This window comes from Anarhichas minor, unplaced genomic scaffold (genome assembly GCF_050575085.1).
Source record: "Anarhichas minor isolate MPS153535 unplaced genomic scaffold, ASM5057508v1 ptg000055l, whole genome shotgun sequence".
NCBI lineage: Eukaryota > Metazoa > Chordata > Actinopteri > Perciformes > Anarhichadidae > Anarhichas > Anarhichas minor.
The window spans coordinates 2,459,526-2,475,055 of NW_027466501.1; the positions used below are offsets into that span (position 1 = coordinate 2,459,526).

Here is a 15,530-nt window from a genome sequence, read left to right on the forward strand (position 1 = left end):
ATAGCAACATTGAAACTACATGCTGTGAATGTCAACCTCTGGAACCATCACCTTTGTGCAGCACCCTCGCAGTATTGACTCCTTTGAACCACCGACAGCCATATTTTACTGGATTTAATACCGAGCATTCTTACCTCAGGAATATACTGTCAGAAAGTATTTTCTATCAACATATATGCATAAAAAATATTGTTATGTTTTTGCATTGCTGACTGTAAAGCATATTCTAAACAACGACTTGTGTACAAAATGGCAAAGAGTCCTTCACAAAAATCAACATAGTTCCTTTCAGACCACATGCTGTAAGAGATTAGGGCTTGAAATAAACTTCAATCTAGTGACCTCCTTCATAGGTTGACAACTACAGTAGTTGATGAATTGTGAACAGAGAATTCTTACAGGTGCTGATGATATGAAGAATTGGGAACCCCTCGATGGGCCCCCACCCCCCAGGTTGGAAACCACTGTCATAAAGTAACATGCCTATTTTTTACAACAACTTAACTTGCAGTGAGAAGGAATCCACTTTAACATTATTGTAGATCAATAAGTGGAGTGATATTTTGAAACAGTTATCTATCCCTCTAAATTGCATCACAGATTTAATGTACTTGTGTTGTTTCCCTCCTTCTCCACTGGCTCAGATTTGAGTAGCATTTGGCGGCAGATTTTGTGTATTGTGGGCTATTATGTAAGAACTTTGGGGCTGTTCCTCAGACAGCCTCTTTGCATGCAGGGCGGGACCCTGTCTGCTAAAAAAAAAAGTGAGCACTCCCCCTCCACAACTTTTCGCGCTATGGCCCAGGTGATATTAGCGCCAGTCGTGTCGTCCCCCGCCTCCCTCCCCGGCCTCCCATCTGTCCGTTTCAACCGCAGAGCTAATTACAGCCAAACAAAAGCCTGAGGGATTAAGTTAAAAGGTACTAATAGTGGATTTCTAGGTGCGGGGTTTAACAAGCCTGGTTGGCGCTGGTGTCCCTGTGGGAAAGGAAGCAGGGGAGCTGCAAAAACTCCCAGCTGAAAATCAAAGACCGTCTATTAAGGCGACGAGTCACTTGTTTCAGAAGATAAATCGGTCGTAAAAGAAACAAACTCGGTCGTCATTAGCGGTATATCATCATATCTATGTTATATGGTGTCAACAAATAATTGTACCCTTTATTTTCACGTTCTTTAGAATACATTTGTTTTAATTCGTCCAAAAGTGGGCAGGATTAACAGTCATTATAGAAAGTTGTTACTGAAATTACTGAAGTTATGTTCAAATGCTACCTGTTAAATATTATTCAATTTTCTTTGGCGCCTCCCTGTGTCTCCCTTGCTTACTAATTATTGCTGAAACCAATATAACTGGAAATCATTTTATGCCCATTCATTTTGTACTGGAAAGGTGCTAGACTGTAAAAAAATAAAAATAAAAACGATTTCTGGTGCTGCACTGGAAAAAGTTACAGAGTGAGACCCTTCTTTTTTTAAACTCCCCTCAGGCTTGGACAGAGCGCGCCGGTTGCCCCGCCAACACAACTCTGGAGGCGTGGCCGTTGTCCACGCCCCTTGCTCCAAGTTGCGGCGCGTACCGAGCACAATAACGCTGACTGGCTGGAGATGAATGACGCGTCCATTCATCTGGGCGCTGATTGGCTGGAGTGTGCCAGATGCCGGAGAGCGCCAGAAAACAAGCTTGAGCGGGGGATGCTGGAGTCTCCACGGGACAGTGCTGAGTTTCCGCGAATCGGACAGGAATAGAGGACTGGAGTTACAGTCAGAGGACAGGCCCGCTTATTTTAAAGAGGGAAATTAGCTGCTATGTTAGTCTGAAGAAAGTACGCAGTGACAAGTCGATAAAACCGGACACAGACCTCCATTGGAACATTTCATTCATTCAGCAGCAGAGAAAGGTGAGAAATGAATTTCCTTCTTCCTGTAACACTGCGTTATGGTATACTAGTCAGCTGAGCTAGTAACGCTAGCCAAGTAGCTCATTAAAGCTGAATTAGCATTTATGACCAACGTTATAAATATGTCACAGTAATGTAACAGTAAGCATCCCCGTTAACAGGCTCTGCCACACCTAAATGTATGGACTAACACGAGTGAATTGGCCTTCTACCAAGTTGAGAATGTTGAGGCTATCTTACAACTTCGAAGTAACGTCATTTATGAATGTCATGTAAAAACACATACAGCTCTCAAGTTGCTACATATGCGGCAATGCATTAGGTGTACGTGACGTTAGCAATAAACCACTGTTAAGGAAGGAACTTGATAGTTAACTTACAGCCGCTAGCTTGCTACGGGCTAATTAGCTGATGTCCTTTGCGCCAAATTCAGCTGACCACTCGTCTGAGTTTTTAGTAAGTTACTACCTGAACTTCACCTGGCTTCCCCGTTCACCCCGCTGTTACACTAGTCGGGTAATCTATATCCGATTTCTTACATCCATCTTCACTTTTATTTGGACTGCAGTTTTCCCAGATGGAAGTTGAATGTCTCGCACTGAAAGACCTCACAAGTCCCAGGAAAGGTTTCACGGATGAGGATGGGGGCCACGGTGAACAAAAGGTAAGGTGGCCTACTGCTTGGTCTTAGGTGTGGTCTGAGCAGGGAAACGGGTTTGAGGAGATGCAACTTAGGGAGGACTGCGGAATCAGGCTAATCAGAGACCCATGTTTAGAGTAATGTGGTGGCATCTGGATCAGTGAGATGAGGTTGAAAAAAAAATGGGCTGGGCTTGGGTGGCTTTTGGATTAAACAGATAGGTTTCTGTGAGGGAAAGTAGTTTGTAGATTAGAGGGGGGACAAAAACGCCAAAGAAGTCAGTGGATTTCCTTGAAAGTACATCATTTCTTATTTTAATAAGGCACCCAAATTCATCCGCATGTCTCAGGTCTCTCTGTCTTAGTGTCAACGTCTGATAAAACCCCTGGATGGAGATTTGTGTTGACAGCAGCAGGTGAAAGTATAAGCAAATGTTGGAACCCGTAACCAAACATTTGTAACAACAACACACCATTGTCTCAACCACAGGAAAACATCTGCTCGGAGAGAAGGTGGTCCACGCCACTGAAATCAGCAGAGTCCCCCATCCCTGTCTTGCTGATGGGCAGAAAGGGGTCCACCCCCGACCTGACCCACATCACCCCCATCAAACACACAGCCCTGGCCGAGCCCTGGACGCCCACGGCCAATCTCAAGATGCTGATCAGTGCGGCGAGCCCAGACATCCGGGACAGAGAGATGAAAAAGGTGCTGTTTCGACCCATCGAGAACGAGAAGGACAAGCCGGCAAGTCCGGATACTGTGGCGGAGGATACGGAGGTGGAAGACTCTTGTCAGGTATTTGACCTGCTAAAGAGGCTAAGAGCCAAACCATGTTATTGAACATCATGTGGTTTCAAAAGATTTCTAAATTAGTCAATACAGCATTTAATACATTCTGTTTAGTTCTTGAAGTCTGAAAAGGTCTTATTCTTTTCTCCCACTGAGGAGAGATCTGTTAGATTGCCAGCCATAACTTCCACTGTCTTAGAAGTCCAGGGAGTAAACACTTACCCCCTCACTTTACTTACACTAGCAGCTGAACACTCGAGATAGGGAGTTTTCAAAAGCTCAAATACATTTACTCAGTTATGCCGAATAGATAAAGTCATATTGTATGTAAAGTGGCAGCTGCAGCCTAAATCGCTGAGCTTTTGTGTTGCGATTATTTCTTTAAATCCGACGTGTGAAGGTTTTTCCAGCCTTATTGGGATTTAATTATTCTCTAAAATATGTTTCCGCTGAAGACATGTTACAAAAAAGCTCTGGACTGCGATATGTCACACTCTAACCCTGGAGGATGGCAGTCCCCTTAGCCGGTGTAAAATTAGTGCCCGAATGAAAAATGTTTGTCATTCATCTCTTTATGCGTTTATCCGTCTGTCCAGTTTGAAGCTGTGGATGAAGAAGATGACGCCGACAAAAAGCCGAGCAGGAAGCAGAAGAGTCTGGGTCTGCTGTGCCAGAAGTTCCTGGCCCTCTACCCCGACTACCCACCGCCGCACAGCCCCATCTGGATCTCTCTGGATGAGGTGGCGACCAGTCTCGGTAAGTAATGGGGGCAGAGTTTGGACTTGTCCCAGCCATTGTGTTATTGGATTTAGGGACTTCTTTTTCATACAAACAGCTGCATTTGGAACCGTGCAATGCGTTCATTTAATATAAACCCTCAACATTCGGTGAGTTTTTATTCAAATGCGAGCGTATTGTTTCCAAGTACAAGTGGGCCATTTCTCTTCTCTCGCCATTACATAATCAGGAGTGGAGCGGCGGCGTATCTACGACATCGTCAACGTGCTGGAGTCCCTCATGATCGTGGGTCGGATCGCCAAGAACAGCTACACCTGGTACGGTCGCCTGCGGCTGGAGGCCACGCTGGAGGAGCTGCAGCGGAGGGGTCGGCAGCAGGGCTACCATCTCCAGATGGACCTGGCCACTGAGAGCAGGGGGGCCGGACCGGGGCGCGAGGACGACGGGGCGGACGGAGACGCCGGTAACGGTAATGAACCGGGACTTTTTTTTCAAACTTTTAATAGTCATGGGATTCTGCAAAAAAACATTTCCTTTTCCACCAGCTAATTCCCTCATTTTCTTCAACTAGCACCGTTGCATCTTTATCATTGGCTGCTTTGATGGCTGTTGAAGTTCTACTTACAGGAATAGACCATCAGTTTAATGCAGCACATTTAGGTGCAGCTTCCTCTGAATTAACACTACAGCTAAACGATCATTACCTTCAACCCCACGGGAACGAATACAAACCTGGTTTCCATAGCGATCCCTCATACAGTACACGCACACCAGCCTCTCATTGAGGCTGTGTGTGTGTGTGTTGACTTGGCAGGGTGGCTGGATAATAATAGCACTTACTCACTCACTCACTTAATAGTGAGTTAACGAAAGGTACATGGTGTCTGTTCAGTGGTTAGTGCGCTGGTTATGTTGTGGCTCGATGAATGTGACCTCAGGCGATATAATAATAATAATACATAGCTGCCAGCACGTCTGTGCTGCAGATCAACACACACCCACCAATGAAATTGTTACTAAGGCATCAGCTGCACATTTACGCATCGCATAATCGTTATTCCTTGCTGCGACAGTGACAACATTTTCACAGATGATTAATAAAAGTCATCTGATATAAAGTAGAGACCTGTGACTGCAGTGGTCTAACACACTTGCCTGTTTCCTTGTTATTTGTAGCTGGTGGCAACAGGAAAGACAAATCTCTGCGCATCATGAGCCAGAAGTTCGTCATGCTCTTCCTGGTGTCCAAGACTCAGACGGTTACTCTGGACGCAGCAGCAAAGATCCTCATCGAGGAGAGTCAGGACTCGTCCAGTCACAGCAAGTACAAAAGTAAGAGAGTACAAAAACATATGTCTTGGAATACAAATCACGTCTCTTCTGGGTCAAAACTAACCATCATCCCTGTGTGTTCAGCTAAGGTGCGGCGGCTGTACGACATCGCAAATGTACTGACCAGCCTGGGCCTCATAAAGAAAGTCCATGTCCGTGAGGAGAGAGGCAGGAAGCCGGCCTTCAAGTGGCTCGGCCCCGTTGACTTCAAAAGCCCTGGAAGTGCTGGTAAGAATAAAAGTCTCCCAAGTTAAGCTGAAACTTTTACTAACTGGCTCTCCACTCTAACAATTCTATAACAAACATGAACGTAAGCGTTTCAAAGAAGAAAGAAGCTCCGTTATATCTTCCGTGGCAAGAGCGCCGCCATGTTGCAGTATTCTAATCTGTTATGTAACGAGGTCGGTTGATGTAGCTGAGTTCAACAGCTACAGAAAGTAGAGACGGTGAGGGATGGAGACTTAAGAACCACAGCACAGAGGGAAAAAAAAGGGTGGTCACTGTTGTTATTGCCCCTGGGTGTAAAAAAAGAGCTTATTATAGCATCTGCTGCCGTGTAACTTCCGCTACCGGCTCAGCATCAGCATACCAAAATCAACATCTAACTCAATCTCTATCCATCTCCCCATCATCAGCTGTAGGAAATACTGTGAACATGGCAGCCATCACTCTGCCTGAGGCCACGCAGCCGATGTCAGGCCTGGACCTCAGAAGAGCCAAGATGGCGCGCCACGCCTCCTTCAACATCACACCCACTTCCGTGGCCGTACAGCGGCTGGTCAACTCTGCACCCAGCAGTCCACGTCGAGACCTTATGGGTAAGAGACACTCATTTGTATGCCTTTTTTTTTAAGTCAATGGTTTACTACAGTAGAAAGTTTTATATTCTCATCTGATGAATTGTTTTCTTCCCTCACACCGCAGGTCTGCCAACCCAGCCTGTGGATTATTCCAGAAAGACAATAAGCAACAGCGCGGTGTGTCGACTGCAGTTCGGAAATGGCCCCGAGTGAGTTAATGCCAGCACACGCAGATACCCAACCCGCTCTGTAAACTCCTTTGCATGCTCTCGGTTTAGATTTATCTGCAGTCTACCAACACAGATTTACTGCCAAACAGTTTACTGCCCACAGTTACTCTTTGCTGGCCTTTGCCGGGACAGTCTGTATCAGATTTACTGTAGAGAATCCACATCCGCTGCCTGGAACAAGGACAAATGTTGGAAGGTAAAGGCAATATTATAAACGGCTTATCTCAAAATGAAGTCCCCACTCACTGAAGGAGACTCCAGAATATTTCACACTCACTGCCAGCATTTGCATTGGCTGATGCGTTTGTAGCTCCGGGCTACATGTAACATGCCACTGTGGATAGTTTTCATCTCCTGTGAATGTGTGCTTTGGCTGCATAGATAGAGTACACAGTAGTTCATGTTGTTTCTATGGTTGGCCTGCTCGTGGCCCAACCACAGCTGCCTCAACACTGTGGCTGCTAAGTGTTTTTTGGAGGGAGAGAAATAGTAGGACATAGAAGTGTGTGTGTTGAAGAAAAGGAATATTCTTGGCGTAAAAACGAGAGCCATTACTGGCCCAAAGCCTGAGGGGCCGACTCAGGTTCAAGCCGACAATTTAAGCTTGAATTCTAATCATTTCTTGCTTCTGTCTTTGTTTTTCTCTGTAGTAACCGTCCTGCCAGCAGCAGCCCGCTGGCTCCGTCCTCCACCCGTCCCGCCCCGCGCGCACCACCCGTCCACCCGGAGCACCTCTTCGCCACTTCCTCCTCCCCCTCCCCCCACTGCTTGGCCTACCTGCCCAGCCTGTCCCAGCCCTCGGTGGTCATGCTGTACCGGGCGCCGGACAAGCCTGACTGGGCGCCCGCCGGTCCGAGGTCGCCCGGGGCGGAGTCTGAGGAAGGGAGGAAGAGGCGGAGGGAAGAGAGGGAAGAGGAGGGGACGGGGGCGAAAAAGAAAGGGACGTCCGGGTCAGACGGATGCGACGAGGTGAGGCGCTTTTAGCCTGAAAATGAAAAGTGATCTGTGTTTCATATCCGTCACGGCTGTTCTCGTCTCGGTTGAGCTTGACTGGGAACAGCAGAATTACTTTTGCTTCAGTGCAGTACTATGATGTTTCTTTATTTCTGTGCAGTTTTGCGGCTAGTAATTCTGGATCGCAGACCGTTAAATTGAAAATATGAAATACTACACGCTCGCTGATGGGGAGAAGTCATTCCTGGTGTAATTAAATACTTATATTAGTAATGTATAGGATATTATGATTGGAAAACCCTCGTCATTAATCAGGTTACACAATCTTAGTAATTGGGAAAAGTCACAGAAAAGGTTAAGAGAGTGGACTAAAAGCGCTGCACTTTTGCAATGACTTGTCAGAAGGTAATTCTAATGTTAGAAGGGGAGAGTGTTAATCACTGCAGTGATTTTTATTTGCCGGGTCATAAATTGTTACACTTTATCGCATAAAATATTCCTTTAAGATGGATTGTAGACTTCATCTAGCTTGAGGAATAGTGCCATGCGTCTCGGCCTCATGGATACAGCTCTAGATGGATGGTCCCAGGATTTTAAATCAGCTGATCCAGGTTGATTTATCCACAGTTTGTTCTCCTTCTAGGTGAGAGATGAACCTCGCAGGAAAGCAGCAGAGGGCTCGCTAACGGGTCACCCCAGGACTTCCCCCAGTCGCCCAGCGGGTCTCATCAGAGAGCATAGGCTCGATGAGAGTCCAGGCAGCAGTGAGCCCCCCCAACCATCGCACTACCTCTATGTACCCAACAATGCAGGTAATTCACACGACAAAACCCAGGTCACACAGAGACGTGTGTTTTTGTGCAACCTCATATAGAAGTACACTATACTACTAAACCATACTCTATGTAGAAACTAGGCTGCAAAAATGGGCAAATGTGTATGTGAATGACATCAGCTGACGGGAAGTAAACATGACACAAGCTATATAGAGTGTTTTAGAAGCACGTCTTTGGGAACAGATACAGCTTCCATTTTCTGAAATGTATGACTCCACAGAGCTCAAACATACACTGACAGTACATGTACAAATCCTGTTTGCAAAAATGAAATAAAAATGACTCAAGACTGGGATTTGTTCTCAGTTGTTTGGCTACAAAAGACGTAAAACTAATCAATAATTACGTTAAAGTTGTGAAGTAATTTGTCAACAAAGAGATGGTTTATTACAGAGGTAAAGATAAAATACAGATTCAAGTAAATAGTTACTTAAACGCATGTTGATGAAAACAAAGTAATCACCATATAGGAGTCAAAGAATGACGAGACAGTTTATTAAGACAGCTGTGTAGTTCTGATAGACAGGTGGCTTGATATCCGTCTCCATGTCTCTGTACAGGTTAGGAGACTACTTCCTAACAGGTTTTTAAATCACCAACAGCGTCCATAAAATTTTATATTCTCTTCTCCTGATCCGTCTTTTCCAGGTCTGAACGGCCTCAACTTCCTCCTCTCTGCTGGCCAAACACCAGCCGGTCTAGCACTTCCCCACGGCGGCGTTCCCACCCTGGCGCTGCCCTACGTCCTAGTGCCCTCTGCCGCCCTCTCCCGCTACCCCCTGGTGGCCGGCGGCATGTCGCCCGCCCACTTTATGGTTGGGGCGACGCCGTATGGCCTGGCGGCGGAGATTGGCGGGTCGCCGGCTCCATCGCCGTCCATTCCAGAACAGAGCGGTCTGTACGGCTCAGCAGCCGGAGCTCCACATTCCCCCTCAGGACTGCATCAGACTGTCAGCATCCACACACCAGAACCACTGGTAAGACACATGCACGCACACGCACACGCGCACACACACACACACAGATATCTGCTCTAAAAAACACATTAACTCCAACATCATTTTCCTCCATAATGATACATGACCTTTCTGGTACCGGGCGCTTGCAAAATACCACGACACAGCTTGACACCAGAGCAAGTGCGGCAGCTTGTTTTGTGGAGGGTCTCCCCTCATTTACTCATTCAGACGCTCTCATTTAGCGCTTTCAAGTTGATTAATCTCCAAGTTGTTCAATGGGGATTAATGTTCTTGTCCGAAGCCCAACATAGTCTGTCGGCACCGCTCTTCTCAAACAGCGGGTTCAAGACGACCCGCCGAGGCGCTGGATGGCTCATTAGTGCAACGTTAGAAACTATGCGAGGAGTCGATGGCCGTGTAGTAATGAGGCATAAATCAGGGGAGTACTCCCCCCCCCTTTCATTTTTAATATGGGCAGTTTTACTACCGAAAACAAAATCACTGGAACCATTGGTTAATATTTGCTGCTTTTTATTGTATTCTGTGATAGCAAATTGAATAGCTCTTTGTTGGTCCACCAGAAACAAGCAGTTTGAATAAGCTGACTCGGGCTTTGGATTTAACTATTAAATCAATAATTACCTTTGTAATACTTGCTCATGAGCAAACACATTTAACATGAAAAAATGAAGACCGTTTGCAAGTTACTAGTGCCTTTTACAAACTAGTTTGAAATGCTTTTGACTAATCAAAGTTTGGAGATTTGCTGTAGTCAGATATTGAACCTTGAACAGAAAAAAAGAAACTCAATTCAGACCATCTTAATGTCATCCCCAGTTGGTCTTTAACTCTCTAGCACTAGTCATCTATAAATAGCGTCTCAACAGTGGCAGTTTATTGTTATCTGAGAGGCACCTCCATAGAAACATATCCCTACAGTGCATGGAAATAATGCAGGACTCCGTCTAAATGTTCTCCGATCTCACATCGCTTCTCTACCTTCACAGACTCCACACACTCCGAAGGAAACAGCTCCGTCTGCCTCTAGGGCTTTCTTCCAGACCCCAGGCACACTGGGAAGTGTAGTCAGCGCTGCGCCGGCTGCCCGAAAAAGAGGCTCGGCACAGAGGAGACTGGACGTCGGCCACCCGCCAACCAACCAGTTGGACATGTGAGGAGATGGAGGGGTTGGCTAACATGCTGTTTTAACACTCAGGTGTTTGTCCTGAAAGTGAAAAAAAAAAAATGGTTTTAAAACCACTGGTGCTTTGTTATAAACTGTATGAATATAAACTTAAGCAAAACACTGTCAGCGGAGAACTCAAATGAAGTCTTTCCTAAGATACAAAACAATCCGATGTCTGACATTTTGCTAATGACTGTCAGTTTTTAACCAAACTCTTCCGTTATTGGTCCGAATGTCAACAGTCTGAATGTGCCTCATCACACAAGATTTCAGAGTGCATGAGTGAAGCAGTATTGCCAGTGTCACAGTGCCCTCCTGTGGTGGGAGTCGGCCACTGCTGTATTTAATATTTCAGCCTTAATTCCCCCTCCCAGACGTGATCAGGCTACCTAATTCCCCCGTACGTTGTGTATCATAGGCCAATTGCTATTTATATTTTAGCTAATATATGTTGATTACAGGGATTGTAATGGAACATTAACTGTGTTTTTAGCACTAAGCATCTGACAGAATGTCTGTCTAATTTTGAAGTGATTGTTGTTAAGTCGGCCCCTTCAGTTTTTGTTTCATTATCACGGTATAATAGAAATTCTATTAGCTGCAGATTACCAGTTTTTTTTAGTTTTTTTTTTTACATGGACAGTAGCAGACAATCCCCTCTTGGCTCATTTCAGACATTACTGTGAGGAGATAAATCACTAAAGCCTTAAATGTTTACAGTCAGCCAATAATCTCCAGGAACAGTTCTTGGCCTAGCGGGTGCATTCATCTACCCATCAGGAAGACGCATTTTACTGGTGCTGTGTATGTTTTCACAGAGTATCTGCAACCGTAGTGCTTAAATGTTAAACACCAAACCCTTTAGCCGCCGTTACTGACGACTGAGGGACAATGTGACGATGCTCTCAGGGACTTGAATACTTGGGACTTTATCAGAGTACTGTAAAGATGTTTTTTTTAAATCCTTAATTTATCCAGGGAAAGCAGACTGAGCTGAGTGTCGTTCGTACAGTCCCGACACATTAGGGAGACCTCCCAGTATGACCACAACCTGCTGTTGGCTGGTGATGTCCGGGGGGGGGGGGGGGGTGGTGGTGTAAGTGCCTTACTTAAAAGGCACCTTGGCTGAGATAAGAGAGTTGTTGCCTGATTACAGATTCTGAAGTTGTGCAGGGGATTCGTATCAACAGCCCTCTAACTTGCCTCCAGACGAGCCAGCCATATCGGTGCTTTGTACGGGAATCAGATTGAGGAGAGTTTAGCGGTGTCACACCAAAGGGTGCGCAGATAATCCACTCTGACCCGCCGACGTGTATTCATTAAGTACAATCGTATGTGTATTTCTGTATATTCTATTCATATTGTCATTTATGCAGAATGTTATATGCTGCTTTCCTGTGTTTGAAAATAATGATTATTGCACTGCTAGTTTTGGTAGTTGTGTCTGCTGATCCAACTTGTTACAACACCTTCACTGTAGCTCTCTGCTCTCTGTAGTTAAGAGCTAAACTGGCTCTGTATGACTTCCACAAACTTTCATTAAAAATGTATGACTCCGACCAGCATGTGTGCGAGTTTGTGACTGTATTTTCAGAATTATTTTTCATCAATTATCCTATTGTTTTATTCTACAATGGGAGAAAAAAAAAATCCCCTAAAATGGCAAGCCAAATGGTGACAGATTTACAGTTTACCGATATACTAATTAACAGATGCGCCCAATAACTCAGAGTCCAAGTTATAATGGCCCGGCAGATGGAGGCTAGCCATGCTAAGGCGGTCAGATGACACTCTTCATCTGTTACACAATTCCTGTCACTGCAAACTGCGGTGTTGTGCGTAATAAACACTCAAATGGAGCTGATGGTCTGTGTGAAGCCACTGTTATAATTGCATTATTACAAGAAATGATTCACTCCTCACATGTCAGTGCGAAAAAGCAGAAAGGTGGTTAAATTTCAAATTGACCATGCAGTAAATCCGCGTCGGTTCGCTGAGGTTAAGTTATTTATAATAAATACAAATTCCGTTGGGGAGAAACACATTCAACACATCAATTGTGATCTGTGGGTCAGATCGGGCTGATTGAGTCAAACTTAGAAACACACACACCATCTGTGCGAGGACATAAACATCTAATCTAAGCTTTTATATCAGCACTTAAAGTGAGCTGAGGGAGCTGCCAATAGATGTGTTTGGCGCCTGCCAGGCATTTATGACACTAAACCTCAGCAGATGGGACAATTAACTTTATATAGACGGATGGTTCAGCCAAGTATCTGCTGTGGCCAGAAACACTACAATGAAGACACACTATACACTTTCAAATATACACTAGTAGCTACTAGTATTCTTACCACCATGATACTATTGTTTCTACTACTATAACAAGTTAAACTATGATTCATACTACTACAATATATACTGTTACTACTGCATAATGTTAACTTACAACCTTTCACTCCTGCTGCCTGTTCTACTAGTGCTCCAACTACTACCACAAACGACTGCTAGTTCAACAAACGTTACTGCTAGTACACCACTGACTATCGCCAGTAATACAACTACACCACTAACTGCAGCTAGTTCTACTACTGCCACTACTACTACGCCACTTACTACAGCTAGTTCTACCACTACTACACCAGAAACTATTGATAGTTCTACTATTACCACTACTACACCATGAACTACTGCAAGTTTGACTACTACTAGTAGACCACTAACTATTGCTAGTTCTACTATGATAGTTCACCACTATATTGCTAGTTCTACCACTACGCTACTAATTACTGCTAGTTCTAGGAATATAGTAAACCACTAACTGTTGCTTGATCTACAATTACCACCACTAAGCCAACTATTGCTAGTTCAACTTCTACTAATACACCATTAAGTATTGCGAGTTATTCTACGGTTACTTCCAGTGGTGTATAAAGTACCCAAAAGCCATACTTGAGTAAAAGTAAAGATACCTTACTGGAAAATGACTCCAGTAAAAGTAAAAGTCACCTATTAGAATACTACTTGAGTAAAAGTCTTAAAGTATCTGATATTTATTGTACTTAAGTATCAAAAGTACTTTCCTGATATTAAATGTACTTAAGTATTGAAAGTAAAAGTACAAGTAAATGCTGTTAATAAAAAAGCAAAGGGTCAGAATTTGGAGAATTATGAAGTTTATTCTTTTAAGTGCTGTGGCACCATGACCAAGGACAAGGAGCTGTGTTGAAAATAATTGGGTTGGCTGTGATCCATCCAGGAGCAACAATGTTCAACATAATATATTGTACATAAGTATACTTTTGCATCTACTATGAACTTATCATCATAATTCTCCGAAAAGCAATATGACACTATGAAGGACTTGTAACAGTGCGTTTATAAGTATGCTCATTCCGACTAGAGGATGTAGAGGGCAAATGCATAATATTGTGTTCAGCAAAAAATATCCACTTGATGCATCAGGTCAGTGTTTTGAGAAAGGACACCTGCCTTGTAAACTCCTATGGGCCTGATTTGAACACAATAGGCAAAGGTTTTGCTCAAGCTGAATCTGCAATTGGGCGACTGCTACCATCAGAACTCCATCTGATCATCCACAAAATGACTCAAATATCAAAACATGATCGATACTAAAGCAGCACCGAAAGTAACAACCCAGTCATTACTTGAAACTGAAAAATGTCCTGTTCATCTTCAAAAGACAATTCTAATACAATGTAGCTTCTTTACATTCTACATTCTAATAGAATGTAAAGAAGCTACATTGTAGCTTCTTTACATTCTACATTCTATTAGAATGTAAAGAAGCTACATTGTATAGAATGATTCTATTGAAGTTATTCCTTTTTTAAATGCTTTAGACGAGTCACTAATCACTTTAAAAGAGTGATATACAGACATGAGATTGATCTTCTCATGTCACTCTCTTTATACAATGATATAAATTCATCCCCGTTTTGTTGATATCTTACGAAATATTACTCCTCATTTTTCGTGCGTTTTTCCTGCAAAAGTCCAGCAACATGAGTCTGTTTTCGCTTGTTACATGCATACTGTATTTTCAAAATAAACTTCCATCTTCACAGGAAACGACTAAGGTTTAGGCGATGAAACTACTTAGTTAGGTTTAGGAAAATATCGTGGTTTGCGTTAAAATATCTACGGAAGTGGCGTTGCTTAAGTACGGAAATCACGTCACAAATAAATCAACATTGGCTTCTCGTTTCACACACGGCACAAACTGCGGCCTCCTGGAGGAAACACCAGTGTTTGTTTGACCCATCCACCTCTCCTCATCCCACCCGTCCTGTGTGGAATTCTACTCGTGTTGTCGCTCGCTAGCTATAGCATGTAGCATCCTGGGCATCACTGGGAATCTAAACACCGCGGCTTTGAGAGCACTTGTTTGTAATTGCGCATTAACGTGATTAACCAATGATTTAACTTGCAAGCTAGGACCACTGATTCACCAAACCTGCTTGCTTGCAGTCTCTGTTCCACCACAGTCCCCAACGCTGGTCTCATGATTCATTTTGTTTCTAAAGATAGATTTGATTTTGTAGCGAGTAACGAAGGTTTCAGGGGAAATGTATCGGAGTAAAAGTATCAGTTTTCTTTGCAAAATGTAGTGAAGTAAAAGTAAAAGTCAACAGAAATATAACTAGTAAAGTAACGTACAGATATCCAAAAAAACGACTTAAGTAGAGTAACGAAGTATTTCTATTGCGTTACTATACACCACTGGTTACTTCTACACCATTATTAGTTCTACTACTACTGCGGTTACCATTGAAACAACTGCTACAACTACTGCTGTTGTTTTAGTCAATTGACATTTGTAAATAAATATATGTTATTGGTGACCACAAACAACATGTAAAATTAACGACAACCTATATATTATAAGATTTATATAATTGAGAATTGGCTAAAATGAAATGAAAGCATATCCTCAGATATAAAGCATGACACTACCTTATTCTTAATTATTCAGAGAACATATTTATTATAATCAATTACAGTCTGTGCAAGACCTAATCTAACTCATTTATTTTTAAATCATAAGAAAATTGATAAAGCTTTTATTCTTAGGTTTACAGATCGCAGTAAAAGTGAAATATCTGTACTTTTATCATGTACTTGAGTCAAAACTTTACTTT

At 43.5% G+C, this 15,530-nt stretch overlaps 1 protein-coding gene across 1 annotated transcript; it reads left to right on the forward strand.

Annotated features, from left to right (window-relative positions):
* The first annotated feature begins 2,475 nt into the window (after positions 1-2,475).
* e2f7 (E2F transcription factor 7) lies at positions 2,476-11,917 on the forward strand. The gene is made up of 12 exons (XM_076076161.1): positions 2,476-2,562; positions 3,028-3,336; positions 3,927-4,086; positions 4,298-4,537; positions 5,245-5,400; positions 5,485-5,628; positions 6,036-6,218; positions 6,325-6,409; positions 7,081-7,399; positions 8,028-8,196; positions 8,869-9,197; positions 10,187-11,917. Exons 1-12 carry the CDS (start codon positions 2,476-2,478, stop codon positions 10,352-10,354), a joined length of 2,349 nt encoding a protein of 782 aa, XP_075932276.1. The 3' UTR covers positions 10,355-11,917.
* Positions 11,918-15,530: the final 3,613 nt, after the last annotated feature.

Bases quoted from the DNA above. Each gene is read 5' to 3' on its own strand.
- e2f7 (XM_076076161.1), top strand. From the start codon at position 2,476: ATGGAAGTTGAATGTCTCGCACTGAAAGACCTCACAAGTCCCAGGAAA. The intron at 4,087-4,297 runs GTAAGTAATGGG...TTACATAATCAG, and splicing joins TGAGGTGGCGACCAGTCTCG to GAGTGGAGCGGCGGCGTATC. The intron at 6,410-7,080 runs GTGAGTTAATGC...TTTTCTCTGTAG, and splicing joins CAGTTCGGAAATGGCCCCGA to TAACCGTCCTGCCAGCAGCA.